The sequence below is a fragment of the Balaenoptera borealis genome (assembly GCF_965194805.1).
Source record: "Balaenoptera borealis genome assembly, chromosome: 5".
NCBI lineage: Eukaryota > Metazoa > Chordata > Mammalia > Artiodactyla > Balaenopteridae > Balaenoptera > Balaenoptera borealis.
In genome coordinates, this window is record NC_138862.1 from 131,495,663 (window position 1) to 131,521,142 (window position 25,480).

At 52.1% G+C, this 25,480-nt stretch overlaps 1 protein-coding gene across 1 annotated transcript in view; it reads left to right on the plus strand.

Annotated features, from left to right (window-relative positions):
• The window catches only part of RAB6B (RAB6B, member RAS oncogene family), a 62,507-nt gene that overhangs the window by 13,391 nt on the left and 23,636 nt on the right, over positions 1 to 25,480 (plus strand). The window contains exon 2 of the mRNA XM_082392798.1: positions 13,763 to 13,821. Coding sequence (XP_082248924.1) covers positions 13,763 to 13,821 — 59 coding nt within the window. The remainder of the gene's footprint in view (positions 1 to 13,762; positions 13,822 to 25,480) is intronic.

The following is a 25,480-nucleotide window of genomic DNA, read 5'->3' on the forward strand; positions in this document are numbered from 1 at the left end:
TTCCGTAAGCCTGATGGGTTCAGGCAAACCTCTGAAGTGGAGCTCTTGGCTCTGTACCAGGAGTTACTATCTGGCCGTGACCCTGGGGCCATGTGATCCTGGGCAAGCGGCCCCTCTTCTCTGACCTCACATCTCCTAGCTCAGTGAGAGGCTTGGACAGAATTAGTTCCAGAGTCCTCGATGGCTCACACCCTCTGTGGTGCTGCTTTGGAGAAGGGCTCCTTAAGGACCTGGAGCTTGTGGGATGGGACAAGTGAGCCTGGATACATCTTCTTGGTACCCAGGCATCCAAGTCCAGGGGCAGACCTGGATATACGCCCAGTTCCTTGTTCCCCAGCCTGGCCCTCCGGCCACCTCAGTGCCTGGCCAGCAGTCATCTCTGGTCCACAAGGGCTGGAGACAAAAAATCCTCCTTGCCTGCTGGGTGGTCCTGTGCTCACTCTCAGGCCCAGGGGTCCGGAGATCTAGAGTGCATCTTCCACCCCCGAAACAATGGTCCTCGTCTCTAAACTTCACCTGGAAGGCCATGCCTACTCTCCAGGTGAATCTTGAGCAGGTGCCCTTGAGCCCATCCTGAGGGCAGGAGGGGTCTTCTTTCTGTGGACTGAATGGGGAGGTCTCCACATCCACTCTTCCCTCACCAGCTGGCTCTGGACGTGCAGGGGCTGGGATTGTGCCCATTTCCTCTTTGGCAAAGCAGCAAGGTGCACAGAGTGAGCAGGCTGTGTGAGGGTATGCAGGGACAGGAGGGGGCGCTGGGCCCCCACAAGTGCCAGGAACAGCTCCCTGTGCTCGGGGAGGCCTTGGAGTCAGCACCCTTGGTCAGCACCAGCCCAGCGTTCCTCTGAAGGATGCCATGCCTCCAGCAGCCTGTGACCTTGAGGCCACCTTCCACCTGACCAGGCGAGCTTGATCTCATGGCCAGGCAACAGCTGGGCCCCCTTGGATGGGGGCTGTGGGTCCACTGTCACAAGGCCCCTCTGACTGGACCTCAGCTGATAATCTGGAAAACACAAGCCATGGCTCTCAGCGCTCTGTCCACGCATTGTCACTGCCCCACTGTCCTCTCCCTGTGAATGAGGCTTTTAATAGCAATGCCCCAAGCAATTTGCCTTAGGAAGAGAAGTATAAATGTGAGCATGTACGTATATTACTTTGCCAACCTCCATGCTGTGGATGAACCAAGAGTTCCTCTTAGTTAAAGAAACTACCAAATTGCGTTAACACCAGCCTTGTCAAAAGATCAGCTGGTGGTGGGAATTTAGCATGTGTTTCTTCCTTCTCTCAAACATACATATCCTCACTATGGATGAATTCTTCACAGCACCCATGCAGCTACTCAGACATGTGACATGATTGGCCAGCGTAGGGTCTGACTAGAGTTGGGCTGAGCCTCAAGCCAATTGGAATGGAGTGCGTCCTGCCCATCCAGGTCTGGCTGTCCAGGGAAGCCAAGCCAGAGTGTGTGCACCACAGGCGGGGGCTCCTGTTCTAGCTGGGGGTGGAGAGTGGCTAGCACTCAAAGCTAGCAGGTGCTGATGCTGCTGTTGGGACCTGGAGGGGAGACCCAGCACCTCTTTGAAGCTGAGAAGAGTGTTCAAGATGACTCAGTGAGGTAGAGAGGGTCCAGACAGTGGGTGAGCTGGCCATGGTGGGGAGGAACTCTGCAGCCCACATGAGCTGTGTGCTCAGGCTCAGGTGGTTTTCAAGAAATCCTGAAGACGTCATCCTTGATGAGGTTCTCAGTTTCGTAGCTAAGACACCAGGGGTACTAGAGAGTTCCCCCACACACCAGGGCTTCTGGTGCCTGCTGGATTGAGAGAGAGAGAGAGAGAGTGTGTGTGTGTGTTTGCATGCATCTAAGTGAGCATGAGCACATGGTGGTTATGCCAGGGTTCTGCCCACCAAGCTGTCCTGTCCAGGCTTACTCCATCTTCTGGCCTGTGGTTAGAAGGGCTCACAGCAGTTCCCTAATGCCCAGCTAGATCCCTGTTCTTGGTGAAGACTGTTGATGCCAAGTACAGTTATATTCTATTTCCTTAGGAAAATTTCACATTGACCACAACATTTAATCAGAACAAGCCATTTCCTGAATGTGTGCAGAATCTGAGACAGGGATATAACACACATATGTATGTGTGTGCATAATTTTAAAAATCATCATATTTTGTTTTTTCCTTTAACTTTTTATTTGGACATAAGTTTAGGCTTATAGAAAGTTGTAAGACTAGTATGAAGACTTCTCACATGCCTTCCACCCAGAATGTTAACATTTTACTGCTCTTGTGGGATTCATAGCACTTCTGTGAGATAGGCACTTCTGCCTCCATTGTACAAATGAGGATGCTGAGCCTCAGAGAGGATAGTAACTAACTCAAGATCACACAGCAAATAAGTGGCAGAGCCAAGATTAAAATCCAGGCCTGTCAGTGTGTGTGCTGACCATGTGTGATGTAAGCGTGAGTGTGTAGGTGTCTTGCTCCTTCTGCCCAAAGAACTTCCTTTCTTGTGTTGTAGATCTGCTAGCAAGAAATTGTCTTGGCATCTGACTTCTTTATATCAACTCCATTTTTGAAATATTTTTGCTGGGTATAAAATTCTATGTTGACAATATTTTTCTTTCAGTACTTCAGAGATGTCAGTTCATTTTCTTCTGGTTTGCATGGTTTCTGACAAGGTAACAAAGATTTTTATTCTATGTTTTCTTAGGCCTGTGATCCAATATATTCTTGTTATTTCTGTTTAAACAGTCAGTTATCTTTTAAAGAGATTTCAATGATACAAAAGAAATCTTACACACTTTCCCATGTAGTGACCATTCCCTGTGTTCACTATTCCTTTATGTGGACCCACATTTCCATCTGGTGTCATTTCACTTTTTCCTGGAGTACTACCTGTACAGGTCTGCTGCTGATGAATTCTATCAGCTTTTGAGTATCTGAAAAAGTTTTTATTTCATCCTTGTTTTTGAAAGATGTTATATAGTATATGTCTGAAAGTTACAGAATTCTAGGTTGATAAGTTTTTCTTTCAGGACTGTACAGATATTGCTCCATTGTCTTCTTGCTTGCATTGTGTCTGAGGAGAAGTTGCTGTCTTCTTTATCTTTGTTTCCCTGTATATAATGTGTCATTTTTCCCTGGCTACGTTTATGATTTTCTCTTTATCACTGATTTGGTGCAATTTGATTATGATGTGCCTTTGTGTGGTGTCTTCTATGTTTCCTTTGCTTGGGGTTCATTGAACTTTTTGGATCTGTGGTTTACATTTTCTCTCAAATTTGTAATATTTTCAGTAAAACTTTCTTCAAATCCTTCGAGGACTCCAAATACATGTATGTTAGTCTACTTGATGTCATCCTACGGCTCACTAGTGTTCCAGTAATTTATTTCTATTCTTTTTACTTTGTGTTTTATTTTAGATATTACTCTGTCTTCAAGTTCATTGATCTTTTCTTCTGCGTTTAATCTGGGATTAATCTGTTGCTAGCCCATCTAGTGTATTTTTTGTTTCCCACATTGTAGTTTTTACTTCTAGAAGGATGATTTGTGTCTTTTTAAATATCTTCCACATCTCTGTTTAACTTTTTGAACATATGAAATGCAGTCATAATAATTGTTTTTTTAATATTTTTGTTTGCTAATTCTAACATTTGTGTCAGTTTCGACTGATTTTTTTCTCCTTATTAAGGATTTATTTTATTGCTTCTTTTTGTGCCTGGTACTTTTTTATTGGATGCTAGACATTGTGAATTTTGTCATGTTGTGTATTGGATGGTTTTTGTATTCCTATAAATTCTTAGGATTTGTTAGCTGGGACTGGAGTGGTGCTCAGTCTGGGGCTAATTATTTCCCACTCTTGAGGCACAGCCCTTCAGAGTTCTCTCCCAATGTCCCATGAATGAGGAAGCTTTTCACTCTGTCTGGTAGGAACAGGCACTATCCCAGGCCTATGTAGATGCCAGGTACTGTTTCCTTTTTAATCCATTTGGGTGGTTCTTTCCCAAGTCTTGAGCAGTTTCTTTACACACCTTTGCTGATCAGTCCTCAGCTGAAGACTTAAGGGAGCCGCTTCTCAGACCTCTGGTGTTCTCTCTCTCTCTGTGCACCTCTTTCCTCTCTTGTGAACTTCAGCTGCCTTGTTTTCTCCAGACTCTCAGCTCTATCTCCCCATTCCCTGTGCCATGTCCTGAAGTTTTCTCAAGGCAACAATTTGGGGGCAGTTGGGGGGCTCACTTGATTTGCTTCATGTCTCTCAGGGTTTACTGTCCTTTACTGCCCTTATGTACTGTCTTGAAAATCATTGTTTCATATATTTTGTCTGTCTTTTGATTGTTTCCAGTGAGAAGATAAATCTGATGACTGGAAGCTAACATCTTGGGTCTTTGTTTTTTCATTTAATCATTTATTTGTAGGGGACACTGGTCTGGGCCCATGAGTGAGAACATTGGCTTGGACAGGAGTGTTGTCTGGTCTAGTTAGTATTCTTGATTTTCATCTGTGATGTTCATGCAATTAATTATATAAACGTAAATTTGCTGCATGATTTCTGTGCTCTGGACTCTCTGCAAGAACTTTCTGCTGTCCAGCTCTTATTACAATCTCATCATTAACAACTAGTTTGGTCTTGTCTTATGAATACTGTGAATCGTACAGTTGATCACGTTAGCTTTTTTTTTTTTTTTTTTGCTCTGACCTCCAGAGAGCTCAGGCAGTTTCTTAGTCTGACTTTAATGATCAGGTAATATACTTTAAGATGTATGTCTGTGAACAAACTTTTTGCTCCAGCCTTCTCTTTTTAGCTTATTTATCCTTTCCCTTATATCCCTCTCAAAATTCTTAGTTGCAAATAAGAGAAATCTACTCTCACTCTCCAGCTGATTCAAGCAGACAGTGTATCAGAGCAATGACTGGGGAGTGCAGAGTCTCTGGGAGGGTCAGAGTCAGAGAACCAGGCTTGGAGCAGCAGCCTGAGTCACACCAGGACGGGTCCAGGGAGAGACACAGTCCCTCTGCTGAGTACTGTCAAAGGCTGACGTTGAAACCCACATCAGAATCCAGGGACATCCCACACCTCACTAGATTCATGTCGGTCATTTCTGGTGAGTCTCACGTGAGCATCTGATGGGCGAAGTCTAGGTCAGATGCCTACAACAGAGCTGCAAGGGAGGCTCTTGCATTGGGGAGGATGGCTTTAGACCTCCCCAACACAGTAGGGGCATTCAAAGGAATTGGGCAGCTATCCACTATTGTTATTGATAGGAAGCTACTGTATCCTGATATTATTTTAAATAATATAGTCACTGGTGATCCTTTTGTGGGGGAAAAAAGGAGAGGGTTAACCCAGGCTATCAGATGAGTGCAAGCACTCCTGGGCACAGCAGTCATGCCAACGCGCAGCCTGGTGCACCCTCCCTGGCCTCCGTGCCCCTCCGCCTTCCCACCAGAGCAGACAGCGGAGCACAGCCCCTTCTTGGGCTCTCAGGGCTCCAGGCCGGTGGAGGTGGGAGTGGGAATGGGATGAAATGTTTGAAGGTTAGCGAAACCCAAGGGTCAGAGGGACTCCGCCCACAGCTGGAAATGAGCCCCTCCCTTGGTCCTTTTATCTAGCTGCATTTCAGGCTTGGTAAGCATTGTCACTCGCCTCAAACTGGAAGCAGCCCTTAAAGACCATCTAGCCTGACCTCGTTGGAATAATGACCTCTCAGCTCAGTGAGTGGCAGAGGTGAGATATATGTTGGTGGGGGGAGGGAGTGACCCAGGGCAGGCTTTCCTGGCATCACTGGGCTCAGACAGAGCAGATGCGGACAGTTGGAGGACAGTGGGGAAGCGAGAGCGTCGGGGATGGACCAGGCTCCCAGCTGGAGCAGGAGAAACGGCCTGGGCCGGACCAGCCCCTGCCACTGTCCTGCGACCCCTCCTTCCGCTCCTCCTCCCTCCTCCCTCCTCTCTCCTCTCTTCTGTCTTCCCTGGGTCCCCGGTGAGGCCCAGGTGACTGAGCATCCTCTGGCAGAGGGAATTAACACACTTAATTAAAGTGTCCAATTAAGAGCTTTGCATATTTCTTAATTACCGCCTGAGTCTTTGGGGGGATGGTTTGAAATGGGATTTTCACGTGTTTCCTCATTTAGCCTATGGTGAGCCAGCTGGCGCCTCAGGGCTCAGGTAGGAGCTGGCAGAGCCCTATTCTGCAGCAGCTCTTCTGAGCATGAGGTGGCAGGGTGGGGTGTGCAGCAGGAGCCCGGCGCCCAGCACCCCACGCTTCTCCACCTTGCAGGAGGGCAGGGCTGGGTTTTCTGGTTTGTGAAAATAGAACAAAAGGAAACAAGGATCAGACAGATGAAGCTGGTGTCTCCAGTTGTTCGTCTTATCACCACAGGGCCTGGGGGCTGTGCACTCCATGGTCAGGCCAGGAATGGGGGACTTGGTAGGCAGGGAGGTGCATGGGACTGGTGGAGCCATCTCCCCAGGCCCCTGCAGAGCAGGGACACTGGACCAGGAAGGGACTGGCCTCCTTCCCAGCATCAGGATGAGGACTGGGCCCCTCCATGGCAGGCCCTTCCCAGCACTCCCCAGCATTTCCCATCTGTGTTCTGGAAACTGAGCTGATGGGACACCTGAGTTAGCTGGGCCCATTGTAGGAATGGGTTGCTGGTCTGAGCCCTGGGGAAGCAGATTTGCCTTTTCAGCCCCGAGGGCCACCTTGTGACAGCTTCGGACCTTCTCTGACCTGGGCAGGCTGATGGGGCTATGGGCCAAGAATGCAGAGACCCTTTCCCTGGCATGGGGACTGCTTTCCTAAAAACACAAGTGTCTGAGAGGTGGGCAGCCCGCCAGGGCAGCCTGGAGATGGCAGTGAGGTCTGCCACATCTTTCCTGCCTGCCACCCTGGGCCCAGCTCTGTGACCCCGAGGAGGACCAGTGGGGACCCCACTGACCATCCAGTGACACTCCTGCGCTGGTGTGGGCAGCAAACGTGAGTGAGCAGCTGGGCACAGATTGTGGGGCAAGGTTCGGGTGTGGCTCAGTGGGGGGGACCCCAGGGGTGGGACACATGCTGCCAGGTCTTGGCAAACCCTCTACCAAGTCTCCAGCGAACTTCTTGTGCTCTGCCTCACATTTTGCCCCATTTCTGGCCCTCAAGGCAGTCTTTCCACCTCCACCCTCACCCACAGTGGAGGTGACAGAGCGGAGAGGGGTCCTTCCTGGAGCGAGACAGTGTCGGAGTGGGAGTCTGGGGGCTCACAGCCCACTCAGCTGTCAGCCTGTGGCCCGGGCACCAGCCACTCCCGGGAACTCTCAAAGGCACTGACCCCAAAGCCCTGGGAGTCTGGCTTCACGTGGCAGCCATGGCGAGATGTGGGTAAGGGACAGCTGTATGCGGAGGACACCTCAGCCTCACATCACCAGACCCCTCTGGTCCCTCTCCTGGGAATGCTGTCCCCCTGATGCCTCGTCTTCACCAATCAAGACCCAGCCCAAATGCCACCGCCTGCAGGATGCTTCTGCAGTTCCCCAGCAGAGAGTGGCCTTGCCTTTTTGTTGGCCTCTCGGTACCCCCTCTCAAGTTGCCTCGCATCTTAGGTGTTTGCACCTGAATCTGGCTCTGCCACTGGGTGAGGGCTGCTGTAGGGCAGAAGGACATCTGCTTCTCACTGTGAATTCTGTGCCTAGCCTGGGCCTAGCACGGAGTAAGCCCCCACTGGGTGTTTGTTGAATGAGTAGAGAGGCCTCACGTCCTCTACAGCTACCTAGAAGCCACCTGGATGTACAAAAATCTATTTACCTGGGAACTGCCACTGAGATGGGGACTGGGACCCATGGGAGGCTGGGGGAGTGAGTGGCCCCCATGGGTGAGGTCCAGGTGGGTGCTGCTAGCTGACTGTGAAGGGCCACCTTGCACTGGTGGAACTTCAGGGTGTGTGGAACTGAGCTCATCGGGACAGCCCACGGGTATGCAAGACCTCTGGGCCCGAAGCTTAGATGTGGGTAAGGAAAGGACTGTTCCGTGGTGACATCAATAATGGAAAATAAGCTTAGATCCTCAGCTCATGAGGTTGAATGACTATTACCCATCATTATGTAATGATATTTTTCTGAATGTAGCGCTGGTATTTGTGCTTTGGTCTGACAATTTTAAAGAAAGCTTTTATGGGTGACCTGAATCCAGAGTGATGACTTGGTGTTTGCTCCTTGTCCAGTTTGCTTGGGCTTAAGGAATGGCCCCATCATGTGCTAGTCACAAAGCCAGGTGTCAGGGAGGCGTCCTGGGCTCTCCTCTGAGTCTGACCAGTTACTAGGTCCTGTCACTCTCCTCTGCTCTCCACTTCTCCCCAGCGCCACTGCCTTTGCTTTAACTGAGATCCGCCATCCCTCGCTGGATTCCTGCCCCCAATCTGGCCCCTGTAGGCCCTTCCCCCCTTAGAAGTGTAAGTTTTCTTCCTAAAGCACAGAACTGTTGCTCTGGTTACCTAATACTCTATAACAAACCACCCCAAACTTAGTGGCTCAAGAGGATGAAAATATTTACTTTGCTCAGGAATCTATAGTTTGGGCAGGTCCTAGCAGGGAAAGGGTGCCTCTGTTCCACTTTGGTGGCTCCAAGGCTGGGGCTTGAGTCATCTGAAGGCTCACCCACCCACAGGTCTTCTGGCTGTTGGCTGCTGGCTGGAGGCCTCTGTTTCTCACACATGGGTGTCTCCATGTGGTTCTCCCACGTGTAGGCTGCCTTGGGCTTCCTCACAGCATGGTGGCTGGGTTGAAGGGCTAGTTTCCAGAGTGTGAGGGAGCTGGAGCACTCCAGACCAAAGCTGTGCTGCCTTTTCTAACCTCGCCTTTGAGTCACACACGGTGCCATTTCTGCCACAGCCACAGGCCCGCAGATTTACCTCTGGATAGGGTGTCTGTGGTACATTGTAAGAAGAGCACATGGTATGGGGCATATTTTGTGAGCCATCGTGGCCATTATGAGCTGCCCCACCTTTCCCACCACCTCTCCACTTAAGACCCTTCGGAAGCTCCTGCCACCCCTGGGAGAGAATCGTGCTCCTTGATGTGGCCACATGGCCTGGCCATCTAGACCCTGGCCCACTGGGCTTGCCTCTATCTGTCCGTCCCTTCCCTTCCTCTACAGCTGGCCCCAGAGATGGATTTTAGTTTAAATCAACTCAGTGGCCATACGTAGCTTCCTTGAACAGTGTTTGTCGTTTACCCCTCTCCTTACATACCTGGTCTGGCCCCATTTTCCCTGAGACAAAGGACTGGGGAAATAACCTTGATCTTGTTGCCTCCCATCTCTTTGCACAAGCTTTTTATCTTCCTGCCTGTGTGCATTTGCTCCCACTGTTCCCTCCGCCCAAAATACCTGGTCTCCTCTGACCCCCCCTTGCCACAGTTCAACAGCTGCCCTTGCAGCCTTCCTGATGCCCAGCCCCCTGGGCCCCTGCCCTTTGTGATCTCCTGCTTTGCTGCTGATCAGACCTTCCCATAAACCAGCGCAATGTCATTCATGAGGTGAGGTCTTTGGCGTCATATCTGGTTTTATACGTCAGCTCCACTGCTTCCCAGCCATGTGACCTTGGGGATAAGAACCACCTCATTGGATCATGATGAGGATTAATGAGGAAACCTAAGAATTTCTTGTGTGGCGCTGAGCAGAATCCCAGTAAGAGTTAGCGTTTCCATTCCTTCTTTCTAGAGGCTCCTAGTAAGTGCTCAGGAATGAATTTTCTCACCCTCATTTGGGTGAAAGAGGGAAAATACGTCTCCCTGCTTAATCATGTGGGATTAAACCACCAGATTATAAGAATATTGCTGAGCCATGAGCAGAGAGAAAAAAGCTCAATAATGATTGCCTGCTTATTTTTAATAAAATCCTTCCAGTAGAGCTGAATCTCTGCCCTGGGAAAGAGCTCCACGTTGCTGCAGTGGTGTCCGAGAGCAGTTGTTAGAAGGGCAGTGGAACAGTATGACCTTGAGAACAGGGCTGTGTGGGGAGGACGGCCCTCCCACAGGCTGCAAGGGGCCTCAGGAGGGCGGGGGGCCTCAGGGGGAGGGTTTCCCACCCCTCCCCCCGCCCAGCCCTGTCTGAGCTGCTTGAATGCGCTGCCCTCTTGGGCCTCCCCTCGGCTGGCCCAGTGGTGGTGCCCAGTCAGGTGACGGCTCCAGCTGTCACGCTGCTCTTTGCGGTGAGACGAGAGTGGCCAGGTAGGTGGGCTGTGCAGGCTCTTCATACCCAGGTTCCAGCACCTTCCACCCAGAGCAGTTGTTGAGGGTGGGGTGTGGAGTCAGGAAGTGCATGGGGCGGCCCCTTTACCCAGCCAGCTCCTTTACATGATGCCAGGGCAGCAGTGGGCGAGGGGCTCCTTTGTAAAGCTCTGCCTCAGGGCCCTAGGGACAAAGCATGGAGGCACCTTTCCTGCTGTTGGTGCTGCATAGTGTTGCCTGGGCTCTGCTCTGAGGGCTCGTTGGTCCCCTGCAGGCTGGTGAGCCCCACCCTGGAGCCCCGGGGCCATGGGTCAGGGTGGAGGCCTGGCTCAAGTTGGGGCCGGGACAGGACACACCAGCCATGGAGTTGATGCACACTTGCCTGCAGTAAAGGGTGCACACTGAGGCCGCGGGGAGGATGAGCAGTTAGAGGCCTCTAAGCAGGGAGGCCAAGCTGACAAGTTCAGACAGGGTCTCAGCCATGTTGTCCTGGCAGCCGTGGAAAGAGTATGGGTGGTCCTGGGGAAGCTCTGAGGCAGGGAAGAGGAGGGCTTCTGCTCTGAGAAATGAGAAAAACCACCTAGAAGAGTGGGAAGAAATCATCCCCTTTTGATAACGAGGCTGTCATTCAGTCCAGGCCTCAGTTGGGGTGCTGGGCCCCAGGTGTCCTAACCCATCCATCCTTGCTTTGCTGAGCCCTCTGTTTGCCCAACACGTGCCTGAATTCCCAGTTTCTGGCCTTGCAGGTTGGGTCAAGCACTGCCTGAGTAGGGAGAGGCTGAGGAGCGTCAGGGGTAGGAACTCAGTCCCTGGTCTGACCACCTTATCCTGGCCCTGCTCAGCTCTGGCCCTAGGCAAGGAGCTGTCAGCTTGTTTCCCCTTGTATAAAATGGGGGTGCATGAGTACCTGCTTCAGGGTTGGGGACTAACCAGGGTGGTCTTACGGGCTTAGTACAGCGTTGCCGCAAACATAGAAGTCCTGCAAGCTTCAGGTAGGCGGGTGTCCCGTCTCCTCTGTTTACTGCTGTCGTGTAAATCTGTGCCTGGCACAGCCTTGGGGTGTGCCTGACGCACTCCGTAAATAGAGGGTTCAGGTGTTGCCTGTTAATGGTGACTGTGAGAAAGCTCAGAAAATACTGGCACTGGCCAGGACCCCACACCTAAAAGTTCCTCTTGCACAGTCCCAGGACACTACTTGTTTCTTTGGCATTTTCTCCTCCCACCTAGCAGTCACCCTGCAAGCCACTATGAAGCCACTGGCAGTGGCTGGCGCCTCAAGAAGGGGAACTTTGCAGAGAAGCCTTGCAGGGCTTTCTAATCTCTCAGCTCCTCCGTGAACCTCCTGTTCCTTTAGTGGCTTTTGGGGATTCCGCTGTCTCTCCTCCCTGCCTGCTCAGCTGCCCCAGGGGAGAGCCTGCTGGAGAAGAGGACCGTGTCCCTTTCGCCAGGGTGTGGGGTGCTGTGTGTCACCACAGAGGGGAGCTGCCAGGGGGCCCTGCAGTACCTCTCTTCCCGAGCAGGAAGGAACTTTCCACTGTCTGTTGGAAAAGGAGGATGCCGTGCGCTCCCTGATTTCATCCTCCTCCTGCTGGCTCGGGGTGCTCCACTTTTCACCCTGTGGTCGGTCCCCTAAGCAGTTCCCAGCCAGGCCTTTCTGTGGCCTCAGAGCCGATCCTCCAGGTGTGGGAAGCCCCCACTTCTCACCTTCGTGTGAGTTTAAGTGGAGATTTAAAACAATTGGAAAGCACTTTACAGATTTAATTTTTATTAGAAGCTCAAAGGGCAGTTTCCAGGTACACTTACCAGAGATCCTGGGTGTATTACTGCTCACCCCGGAGATACTGAGAAGAGAAACGAGGCTGTTCTGACACCAGCGGGTGTACTGCAATCCAGTCCTGGCGCTACCCACTCTGAGCTGGTGTCAGACTGCCCAGGTTTAAGGGCACAGTCCCCAACTAGACTGCCACCCACCTCAGACACAAGCTGTGAGTGGGGTCCCCAGGAGCACCCGCACTTCTGACCAGCTGGCTACAAATCTGGGGGTGCCCACGACCCTCCTCAGGTTCCATAATTCACCAGAATAACTCACAGAACTCAGGAAAGCACTCTACTTACAATTACAGTTTTACTAAGAAAGATACAAATCAGCAACAGCCCAATGAAGAGACACGAAGGGCGAGGTCTGGGAGGGCCTGGAACCGAGCAGCGTGTCTTCTCCCCGTGGAAGACAGTTGCCCTTCCCTTACAAGTGCTGGCTGTTGGGAGAGGACTGCACTCAGCTGGTGCACTAGTGAGGCTTCCGAACTGGAAAAGGACCTTTCCCAGAGGAACCCCATTGGGTTGCCCTGCTCCGTCCAGGCAGTGACCAGCCACCCTTCCAGGCCCAGCCTGTGGACATCCCGTCCGAGAATCGGGGAGAGGCGGAATGAGAGCTCTTGGGCGCTGGCTGTCTTGCGTTCCCTGCCAGAGTTATCTGTCTTCAGCAGCCCGGAGCACGAGGAGCTCTGAGCCAAGCTCAGCTGGTCCGGTCCCCCTCTGAGCCTCCCAGGGCCATGGCAGAGACTCGGTGGGACGGAGTAGCACTCCATGCTGGGCCTGACCTAACAAATATTCCTATCGCCCTTCCTTCCCACCCAGATGCTCACAAATGCTGCAGCAGGCATTTCCGCCACAGCCAGGCCTCAGGGGACCTGCACAGGGTTAGGTCAGAAGCCAAACCCTGCAATCTGGGAAATTAGCAGCATTTATGGGATTCCCAAGAGACTTCCTCATTCTTTTCGCCATACCAGTGGTTCTCCGTTGGAGGTGTTACTGCCCCTTAGAGGGCATTTGCAAATGTGCAGGGGAGTTCAGGCTTGTCACAGTGACGGGGGATCCTGAAGGCATTTACCCAGCAAGGTCCGGGGGTGCTAAACACCCTGCGAGGAGCTGGACAGTCAGGCACACGTCATGAAAAATAGTCCTGCCCAAGAGAGACACTGGGGAATCCTTTACTTCCCCTGCCCCCTGGTTCCTTGGAAAGCCACCTTCCTCATCAGTGCCCAGGCTGAAATAAAGGAGCATGTCTCCGTCCTAGCCTGTGACCAAGAGCAAGGCAGTATTTCCAGGTGAGCGTGGGCCCATGTGACAGGAGCATCTTGTAATGCACACACTTGCTCTGATTCTTCATGTATGGCTCTCGCATCAGTTGGGCTCTTATGGGTCAAGGAAGACCTGGATTTGGGTGGTAAGAGTTCACAGGGCAGGGGGAGGCCTGGATTTGGGTGGTAAGAGTTCACAGGGCAGGGGGAGGCCTGGATTTGGGTGGTAAGAGTTCACAGGGCAGGGGGAGGCCTCCTCCTTGGTGCCTGGCAGGAACGCCCCTGCAGCCCACCCAGTGTAGACTCGGCCGCCTCACCTCAATGTCCCTCTCTGGGGGTCCCACCTCCCACTTCTGTTTCTGCGTCTCATCCTTTCCTCTGGGCTTTTTTGTTTCATTATCTGTTTTTGTCACGTGAAATGTGTTTAGAGGAGGCTAGCTCGGATCACGGCTAAACCCCTCTCTTCTTGTTTTACAGTCGGGAAGACGTCTCTGATCACGCGGTTCATGTATGACAGCTTCGACAACACGTACCAGGTGAGTTCCTGGGTCCCTGCCCCCCACCAAGCCCCGCGGTGTTTGCAGCCTTGACAGCCAGCTGGACACCATGCCAGCCTCCCTCCCAGGGTTGCTGATGCTAGGATGAGAGTGGGGCATTCCTGGGACCTAGGGCATCCATCTAGCCTTGGAGGAGCTTCCCATCTGCACACTGGTCCCAGCCTGGTAAAGACCCTGGGCCCTTCTGAAGATCCAAACCTCAATAAGAGAAATGTTTCCAGTAGAGAAAGGACACCTTTCAGTCTGTGTTCTGGCAGGTCTAAACCATGACAGTGTTTGGTTTCTTGGGGGCATCATCATGTGGAGGAGGATGGGCAAGATGCAAAATGAGGGACGTGAAAGAGCAGTAGGAGAACTTGCTCCTCCAGCGTGGCTGTGTGCTGGACCTTCATGAGTGCGTATACCCACACACACACCCACACACACACACACCCACACACACACACCCACACCCACACCCACCCCCACACACACACCCACACACACACCCACCCACACACACACACACAAGACACCCACACACACACACCCACACCCACACACACACCCACACCCACACACAAGACACACCCACACACACACACCCACACACCCACACCCACCCACACACACACACCCACACACCCACACACACACCCACACACCCACACACACACACAAGACACCCACACACACACACCCACACACACACCCACACCCACACACAAGACACACACACCCACACACACACCCACACCCACACATGCACACACACCCCCCCCACACACAAGACACCCACACCCACACCCCCCACACACACCCACACGCACACACGCACACACCCCCACACCCCCACACACCCACCCCCCCCACACACCCCCACACCCCCCCCCCCACACGCATACACACCCACACCCCCCCACCACCACACACACGGTTGCTGGGACACTTCCTTCCCTGGAGAGGCTGGTGTGATGGGCCTGCACTGCTCTACATGGGCAGGAGGCTGGATAGAGTGACCTGTGTGCTCCTGGCTCTCAAGGGTGGTCTGGAATCAGCCAGAGGTGGCTCCACGTAGCCTAAGGCTGAGCTCTTGAAGGTCAGTAACATTTCACTTTCCTGTCATCGCTGATGAGCAAATGAAGTGAACTTCCCCTGCAACTAAAGCTGTTACCACAAGGCACCAAACTTAATCATTTCAACTATTTTTAAGAAAAAATATATTGTTTTCTTCCTTAAGACAGACACAAATAATAATTCAATTTTCTAAGCCAGTGGGTTCTGTGAGATAGTAGTTCCAAGGGATGTTAGTAGGTGTTATTTGAGGAAAAAAAGGCAGGGAGAAGGGTTTGGGGCTTAGGGAACACTGGTGAACGAAAGTAAATCTACTTTTCTACTGCAGGACTTCTCAGGGCCTTTTACTACATCAGTGTATGGTTTTGGTTTGCTGAAAGAGAGATGTAGTGTGCAGGATCTCCCAGATGTATTTGGTCATGGGATCCTTTTGTCATCGAGTCCTCAAAGGATAAATATTTGTAGAACACACTGGGGACTGCAGGGCTAAGAGGTCTCCCACCTCCCGGGACCTACGGAGCATGCAGAGCACAGCCCACTGCGGATTACAGTTCTGTGTCTACTCTTTAGTCTGTCTGTCTCACTCTGGGCCAGTCAGCATCTTTGCCTCATACACAGCCCCTTTCTCTGCCTCCCTCTAAATCCCTACTTCTCCTCTGCTGTCATCTGAAATACCAGGTAACTAGTGGACTTGGTAAGAATTGACTGAAGGGTAAGGACATGGGGCCCCGAGGGATGTACACAGCCTTGGACATCTGCTCTGGGATGATTATCTCAGCCACGCTTTGTCTTGCTTGGCACAGGCCAGGCTCTGTACCACGGCAGGCTTGCAGAGCCCTCTCCTCCCTGTAAGGGGAGTCCTGCTGCGTCGCTTTGCGTCCGAATCACAGCTCTAACTTCAGTTCTTAAGTCTGACTTGGTATTTGCATATTTGTGTGTGTGTTCATGTGCATGTGTGTGTGTGTCAGTGAATGATCTCACAGATATTATTTTGATTATTTGATTTTTCAAATATTAAGTTACTTACAATACTTCATGTCGATGTCCCATTGATAATAAGCGATGCTCTTGGCTGGCTGGTGTTCTTGGAAGTGGTGGGCAGTAGAGATGGCCTCAGAGCCTTTGCAGTGGTCTTCACTGGTGTGGATCAAAGCCTCAACTCCTCCCCATGTCGTCTGAGTCTCCAGTGTCACCTCCTATGGCCCACTGCTTGTCCCATATCCCATGGTCCAGCGGGCCTCCCTGCTTGCTGCTCTCCACTCAGTGACACTGTCCCACTTCCATGCCTTGGCTCATGGTGTCACCTCTGCTGGAATGCCCTTCCCTCTTCTCTCCTCTGCTGTGAAAAATTCCTCTGACTCATCAAGGCTCAGAGCACATGTTTGTCTGTGGTCAGGACCCTCCTCATGCTCTGCACCCCTCCACGGCTCCATCTTCCCTCGCACACTGTCCTCAGGGCTCCTTTGGCCTCCCAGCCCTACAGGAACTCCTACTGCTCTGGCTGCTGGATGGGCCCTCAGCTTGGCTGAGGCCAGGACCCCTCGGATCCACCTCTGTATTCATGGGTCCAGAACAGGGCCTGCCCACAGCTGGTGTCAGCTGGTGTCAGAATCCACCACAGTGGCTTCAAGAGGCCCTGTCTGCCTTGGTTTTTAGACTCCATCTGACTGAGCGGCCACAGTGGCCCAGTGTCGATGTCCAGTGTCCTGGCAAAAAGTGAAGAAAGCCCAAGTCCCTCCCCACTGCAGGCTTTTCTGACTTTTTTTTTGGCTGCAGGTAGAACTTCTCTCCCAATACCCTCTAAGATGGTAGTTAGGCTGGGAGGCTGGGGCTCCAGTTGTGTGCGCACACAGGCCCATTTTCATGAATTCTCTGGAGATGGACAGGGGGAAATGTTACTTTGCCTTAACGTGGTGGCAGAGGCACTTGGGAAGTAGACGAGATGCCTGAGGGCCCCGGGGGATGTTCCCAGTTGTGCCCCCCCATGCTGACCACTCCCCAGCACTGCCCACAAACACCTTGTGTACCAACCAGTGCAGCCCAGCAGGGCGCCCCCCACCCCCACCCCACCGCCTTGATTAGCTGAGGTGCCCAGAAAGTTCCCAGGGCGGATCCACCGCTCCACCCCTCCCATCCTTACGTGTGTCTCTGGCTCTGTCTCCCGCCCCCCTCCCCTATTCACTTATTCTGACAACAGATGTTTATCAAGTGCTTACTTTGTTTGCAGACAAGTAGGAGAAAATGACCTGGCCACAGAATCTGGCCCTGCCCTGAGCCGGGCATGGAGGGTAGAGGGGGTTCAACCTCATCCTGGGTGGCAGCGAGTCCTCCCTCTGTCTGGGGCTGAACATGCCCGAGGCCCCAAGGAGCTGGCATGAGGACCCGGGCACGCAGAGCGCGGTTTCCCGCCAGACCTCTCGGGGGTCCTGTCCTCCTGGCAGGCCCGGGGGAGATGTCGCCTTGTTGACCTGTGGCCTTGGGAGAGCGGGTCTCCTGCCGCCTCCTGCCTGGCACTTCCCCTGCACACACGTGTACCTGTTCTCCTCTTGACATGTGCATTCCCCAGCCTCTCACCACCCACCTGTCACCCCATCTAAATCCACTCACTTAAAGAAGCAAAAAGTCAAGACTTACAGCCTGGTGAGATTCACGCCTGCAACAATTCTCTTGTATAAAATCCCAACTAAAAAATGTCTTTCAAAAGGTACTAAGAAGAAACCCCTGGTACCTGCGCCGTGATAAGACATGGGCCTCTCTGTAGGCCAGACCCCCTTTCCCCTCCCAGTGGCCAGTGAAACCCACCTGCGGGCCTGGCCCTTGGTCTACCTGTTTGAAACCTGCAACAGAACCAGAATGGGAGGTTTCCGGCCCCCAGGTGGTGGCTGGGGGTGAGAGGGGAGAATCCGGGAGCAGCCCTCTTCCTGGGGTTTCTCATGGGTCCCCCATCTTGGCTGCACGTTAGCATTACCTACTGGAGCGATGACTGGAGATGCACAGGCTGTGTCAGGCATTAGCACTTTTAAATCTCAGAGGTGACTGAGATGAACTGATAACCAAGGCTAGAGCCCCCGGCCTGTCCCTGGACCTGCCACCACAGCACAAGTTAGGAAAGCAGCCTAGTGGGTCCCGGCCCGCTGGGGCTTACCTAGCTGCTCTTGGGAGTGTCTCTGGAGGACTGCACTGGAGCACGCCCTGGGTCCCACGGTGCCTCCGGGAAGGGGACAGCGTGGCTGTGTCCACTGTGCCCTCACAGGCCGAGGGACTGCCTGAGTTGCTCGTAGCCCCTCAGTGATCTGGGGGCTTTCCTCTCTCCCCGCTAGGTGTGTATTAGTTTCCTGGAACTGCTATAGCAAATTGCCACAAACCAAGTGGCTGAAAACAACAGAAGTTTATTCTCTCACAATTCCGGAGGTTAGAAGTCTGGAATGAGCAGAGCCACGCTCTCTCCAAAGGCCTGGGAGGGAATCCTTCCTGCCACTTCCAGTCATCGGATTTAGGGCCCACCCCAAATCCTGGATGATTTTTCATCTTGAAACCCTTAACTAATTACATTCACAAAGACCCTCTTTCCAAATAAGGTCACATTCTGAGATTCCAGGTGGACAGAATTTGGGACGAGGACACTCTTCAACCCACTACACAGTGTCCCAGCACCTCCCAGTCTGATCCCATTGGGGACCCCTCCAGGCTCCAGGCCCCTCTGGCGCTTCACGTGCTACTGGCCCAGCATCTGACCTGGGGAAGCCATTTCCCCAGGAGCCTATCTGGCAGCAAGTCTTTTTGTTCTTACAGGGCTTTTCAGAGTGATCAGATGTTTCTTTATGTAACATTTGTAAGTTGATTTAATAAAGTAAATAGGTTTCCTGGGGCCTGGTCACTGACGCTATGGCGCTGCCCATCTAGCTGCTCAGCAGCCCCCAAACCAGCGCTTGCCCCACCCCGACAATTCACCCCGGCAGCACGGGTGGCCTTTCAGGGGAGCCAAGCTCCCGCTGGGCCCCACAGCAGCACATCCCAGGTGCCCAGGGAGGGGGCGTTTGTGATGACCATGGTGTGTGAGGGGTCGTCCGCGTGGGGCTGGACGCTTTGAAGTCTCTCTTTCCGGGGCAGCGAGTTCTGCTAATGTTTGTCCAACCAGACTCAGGAAGGTGGTCTGGAGGCTGCCAGGCTTGGGCAGCCAAGCCCCACACCTGAAGTGTCTCCACATCGCCTTCACTGGTGGGCCTGAAGTGGGCCACAGTGAGGAAGAAGGACCTGGGGATGGGTCAAGCCAGAATGTCCTCCTTGGACACCCAGCCTCACGCTCATGGGCGCTGCTCTCCGGTCCCCTCCCCTGCCGGGGCCAGGGAAAAGGAAGGGGATGGGGACTTGGGGGTAGCTTGCTGATGGTACTGAGCACCTTTCTGTCAGGGGGTCACTGTAAGGAGATGAGCGAGCCCACACAGAGCCCACAGCAGCCAACAGAGACCAGGAGAGAGGGTTCCCTCTGATAGGTGGGGGGGTGCCCGGGGCTCCACCTTGAAGAGGAGGTGCAGCCAGTCAGACAGGAGTGGATGGGTCGGCGTGCAGGGTCCAGGGGAGATGGCTTTTGTGGCCACAGCATGGAGCACTTGGTCAGCAAGAGGCAGGAGATTCAGAGGAGCCAAATGGCGTGCTGCAAGGGCACCAGGCAAGGCAGCTGGGCCCTCGGCCTCCGGGGTGCACGGCGCAGCACCCGTCCATCTGCCAGGGTGTGTGTGCACATCGTACTGTGCTGGGCACTCAGCTCTGAGGGCAAGGTCCGGTTGTGGGGTGGCCAGGCTGCAGTTCTGCAAGGACAGATCCTGGGCGGGGGGCGGGTAGAGGTGAGGGGCTGGGCCTCACGTGTCCGCCGCCCCCCCCCCCCCCCGGGGAGCATGGTCTGCGGCTGGAGTGCTGGCATGGGGCTGAGGCTCACGTCGTAACCAACGCTGCCGTCATCGTCCAGGTACCGCCCTGCTCATCCTCCCATTCTCCCATCCTACATTAATGCGTGAAGCTCGTCAAGAGTGTTGTGGTCCTTAGGGGCGTGGAGCTTCAGACAAGGCAGGGATCAGTGGCTGTTCTAGTGGGTGTGGAAGGCTTCCTGGAGGAGAGGGTGGGAGCTGAGTGGGAAAGGGCAGGGAGGATCTGATGCCACTGCGTGGGAGGGAAGGCTAGTATGCTGAAGGAGAAGCCTTGGTGGGAGCCCCAGGTGCAATGATCCAGTGCTGCGCATGCGTGGGGGGCGGTGCCGGGGCGGGCTCTGCCTTTTTGGAGAGGAGGGTCCTAGCGGGCCTGTTGGGGGGCTACTGGCCGAGCTGCCTTTTGACTTCCACGGCCTTAGGCACTTTTGCCTTCCCGGGCACTTTGCGCCTTCCTTCATTAAAAAGCAATATATATATACACACAAATATATATAATGTATGTAAATTATATTTTATAACTGTATTGTTATAAAGATGAAGACAATACAGGCTGGATTCATTATTATATATCATTATTATTATATTCATTTTTTTTCTTTTGATTTTAAAAGAAATTAAAATTTAAAAAGTTAAAAAAAAAACGAAAACATTTTTGTGGGCCTCTAAAAGTACTGTGGGTTCCGGGGTCTGTGTCTGCTGTCCCAGCGGGTAATGGGCCTAGTTGATGAGGCTGTGGAGGCCCTAGGAGCTCAGCGGGGCTTGGGCTTACGGGGCAGGGAATGGAGAGCTATTGTGGTTCCTACGGTGGGCACCGATGGGATCAAAGACCCCAGAGTTTGCAGGAGACAGGCCTGTGGGCCCCGGCCAGGGCAGGGATGGCAGTTGCAGCAGGGCCCGCAGACTTGGATGCAGCTCTGTGAGTGGAAGGGCAGGGCAGGGGAAGGAGGAGCGTCACTGAGCAGTCATGCAGGGCTGCGTGGGATATGAGTGAGGGGCCTGGGCCAAGCCGGGGCCTAGACACACAGGACAGTGGGAGGGGCGAGCATACAGAGTAGGCCTGTGGGGCGCAGAAGAGGGAGAGGAGTGGGCCCTGGGTTTCTGTCCAGACGCCCCAGAAGAATATCGGTGCCATCAACACAAAGCAAAATGAAAAGTCGAGTGGGAAGTGATAGTGGAACAGCCAAGTGAAGATGTTTGAAAATGGCTGTTATGTGGGTGGGCCCAGGAGACGCTGGAAGGATCTGGATTCCTGAAGCCCCAAGAGCTACTGAGTTTTCTGGGTCGGACTGTAGAGAGCAGGTGGAGGGCCAGGAGGAGGGACCTTTCCCCATAGAATCCAAGATGCCACGTATCCCCAGGTGGTGTCCGGGTAACCACCGGGCTCCTGGAGAGACAGGGGCAGGATCTTCCACCCCTGTCGAGGTGGTCAGAGTGGGGTCACACAGAGGAGGAAGAGTCAGCACATCCTCTTATATCAGCTTTTTTTTTTCTCCTCCAAAACAATGCTGCATGCAGGGGCCTGGGTTCAAATCCCAGCTCTGTCACTTAGCTGAGAGATTCTGGGCCAGCATCCCAGTTTCTTAGTATTGCATTTTTTAACCTGGAAATTATTTGGATGGCCTTTAACCCCTGCATCACCTAGACCAGTGGCCGCAAACTTTAGCAGTAGGGATGTGGTTAATTTGTATTTAAACCATAGCTCATGGAGGTCTTAAAGCCTAGATGGTGGAAAATTATAGGCCAGAAATACTGTTGATACAAATGTACATTACCATACTCTATGTAGAGAGCGAAGCAAACCAACAACTCCACAACAAACTAAGTTGGTAATGATGAAGTGAAGCTAACAATAACTTACTAACAAAGTGTTTTCATGGGAAACTGTAGGCCTCCCAACCATGCTTGCATGTGCACATGTGCAGAGCTCTGGCACTCTGCCAGATGCTGCCAGGGCCCCAGACTTCTGGCAGAACACTGGACTCCATCTTTGCTTAGCTCTAGCAACATGATGATTTTATCATATTAATGCAGTAGAGTTCCACCTTTCGCAAACATTAGGTTCTGCGGTCAAAATGTGAGGTGACACTCTTACATAGTGAAATGTCCCTGAATGCCAGGCAGCTTGGCAAGATGACCTTGCCCTCAGACACCCACTGGGGCACCACCAGTCACCCAGGTGCTCCTTTTGGACGTTTACCTGGCACTGGTCTGAGGGCAGACTTGCTGTAACATCTTTTCTTTCCCTCCCTCCTCTCCCCTGCGCTTCTCTCCCTCTCTTTTGTCAAGCATATTGCAAATTAGGTATGCAGTCAGCCTCTAGTAGAGACACCTGACTAACCTGGCTTAAACAAGGAAGGGCTTTGGTTTTTCAGGTGAGAGAAGTCACGGTAGGACTTGAGGTGGCCCAGCTGCACAGTGATGCCGTCAGGCAGGTCCCAGACCCCTGCTGTCATTCTATTCTGTCTCCTTGTTCTGTGGGTTATCTTCATGCAGCCTGGCTCTGTAGGTCACCTCTGCATTCAAGGCAGAAAGAGATAGCAAGAGCGTCCCTAGAATCCCCTCCCCCTCCAGCAGACTGCAGCTTATGTCTTATTGGCCAGAACTGAGTCACACGATCACCGTTATCCTCTACAGAGGCTGGGAAAGCAGAATTTCACTTTTACAGTTTCCAGGCTGGCAAGGGAGTAGGAGGTTGCCGGTTGGTACTGGGGGAGTCCAATAGCACCTGCTAGCGTTCATAAGTGAAGTGGCCCCATCACGCAACTCTGACCCAGGTTTTAGTAATCCTTCCTAATTCACTTCATAGGTTACTCGTAGATAGCTCTTAGATGCCCTCAAAAGTCCATCCCCCAGAACATCTTTCTCCCTAAGAGATGAGGAGAGGGCTGATGCATTGCATCCATTTGTGAGCCTGTGGGAGACCTCTCAGGGAACTTCAGGCCACACATCCCTGGGCATCTGTGTGGCTTCTGGAAGGACTGACTAATTTTGATGACATTTCACCCCTTGTTTAAAGTTGTAAGGTGCATATTGTTTGGTTGATATTTCAGAGCACAGTCAGGAAATAAAAGAGCAATTGATAAATATTTGTATTGGGTGGTGACTGGCATAAGCCACTCCCCATTGGGAGGAAAGTGGCCACAGGGACTGTGTAGACTTTGAGACTGAGGTGTCTGAAAGAATCCAGGTACCTGCGCTGTGGCCTCCCAGCCAGCCGCCCCTCCTCCGCAGCACTTGGTTGAGCTGCTGGCAAGGCCAGACCGTGCCCAGCGTGTTTTCCAGAGGCTGCTGTCTCCTTCCCCCACAGCATCCACTTGCTGGTCTGAATCCGTAAGTTTTGCCAGCTTCATTTTGCATGCTCATTTGCATGACTTTACCCTGATACTCTCGTCTGATGGCTGGTGGTGCAGAGCACAAACAGCAGCTTCATTGTCAAGGGCTTGTCATGCCCAGCTGCTTTCTGCCACTTGGGGATGCTTCCCCAGCCACGGGCCAAGGCCTGGCCAAGGCTAAAAGAAGACACACATACATTCCTTTTCATGATTTCTCTTCCAGAGAAGAGAATCTTGAGTCAATTCATGCAAATTACCATGCAAATTTCCACAGCACACTTTATTACTGTGTCTTGTCAGAATGTGGATGCTAAATTACGTTTCATAATAAATGCATGTAGCAAAAACGATTTCAACAAGTGCCTCAGGAAACATCTCTTTCCTCGGGCATATGCAGGGCCAATGGGAGCTTTTGTGTAGAGGGAGGCGTGTAATGCGCCATCATTCTGCACTGTGTGTCTGAGCCCCTGTTAACACTGGTTAACACCACCTTCAGAAGAAGATAAATGTGGACGCAGCTATGAAATCTATTAAGGTTAAGGTTCCGCCTGTTTTGTATAAAACGAAGTGCCTGCCATTTTTCATAAGCAGTACAGTTGGCAAGTACAGCAATATTAAAGGAATAAATAAGCATTGCCAGGTTTGGGGTGATCTAACCACAGCAGGATGCAGTCCAGCCTCCTCGGAGGGGCATCGAGCAGTACAGGAGGCTCACGCAGCACAGTCAAGGAGGGAAGGGGAGGATCGTGGGGGTCATGCACTGGTAGGAGAGTCTCAGAGTCAAGCCTGCTGCTCATGTTGTCTTGAGACCCTCTTTACATCCTTGTGGAAAAGTTTCCAGCAAGAATAATTTACTGCATACCTCATAAGAGGAAATGGAATACAGAGAATGAATGCTGTGGCCAAGACTCCATGGTTCCTTTGGAACCCACCTCTTTGAGGGCCAGCCTTTCCTGAAGCTCTGGGAACACTCATTTATTGGGATGTGAATACAGATTACAAGCACAAGGGTTCCCAGGACCAAGTTTCTACAGCATCTTTTGGAAATCCCTCAGTCAGTTGGTCAGTCCTCATTTTGTTTGCACAGAGTACCTTCACGCAGTCTAACTCATTTGATCCAAGAGTCCTTGAAGGAAGCTGTGATTATCCCCATTTTAGAGATAAGAAGCTGAGGGCCAGAGAGGCTGTCATTTTTCCAGGATACTCCCAACACAGTGTTCTTCCAAGCCCATTATACAGCATTCAGAGCCTGCCAAGGCACTGGCAGAGGTCCCTGAAGACAGACCAGGGCCCTCTGGGCACATGCATGACCCCACCCAGGTCCATTTGGGTGGGGCACTCTGCTAGCTGCATGCCAGATCCTCTAGGCCTGGCCATGCGCTGCCCTAGGAGGCACTGACAGGGAGCCTAGGTTTGCTGGCAGAAATCTGTCCCCCTCCCCCATGGAGGCTCCTGGTCACCTCAGCCTCTTAGCCTCCTGGCCTCACCAGGGCTGTGTGCATACATCGATCTGGGCTTTACCTTCAAAGCAGAAATGACTCCCTCCCCACCACACAGTCATACCCACACAAGCCTCTTACACCTACTACTTTCCACATGCAGATACACAGTTGCATGCACACCTGTGTATCTCCATTCATCATGTGTCTACTCACATACACTCATACACACATTCCCATCAATACACTCACACACTGTATGACCTGTGCTGACCTTTGAGAGGGAATGGAGGTTGTGGCCTACCTGGGTAGCTAGTTGTTCTTTATGTCTGGTGTCCCCATATTATCGTTTCAGATAATTTCTATTGATCCATTTCCAAGTTCACTGTTTCATCTGTCATTTGCTGTCTTCTGTTAAGCATTTAAAAATTTCAGATATTGTATTTTTAGTTCTAAATTTATATTTGCTTCTTTATAGTTTCTCTGCTGAGATGCACAGATGAAAATCTGTGTCTTCATTGTGAGCATGTTTTCTTTATATGTTTGAGCATAATTGTATTAGCTGCCTAAAAACGCTTGCTACTTTCAACATCTGGGTCACCTCGGGATTGGTCTCCATTTATTCTAGTTTTCTTAAATATGGCTTTTACTTCATATGTATAGTAATTTTGAGTTGTATACTACACATTGTGATTAAGACTATGGATTCTGCTTGTTCCTTTGGAATAGTACTTGCTGAACCCAAATTCTCAATTCTCTCCCCCATGGTAGGCAGCAACTTAAAGTTCTGTTCAGCTTTGTTTGTTTGGTTTTCAGTCTTAGGCTGCTTGTGGTCTCTTTGGGCCAGAGATTTGGGTATCATTTACGTGCAGAATTTGGGATTTCTCAT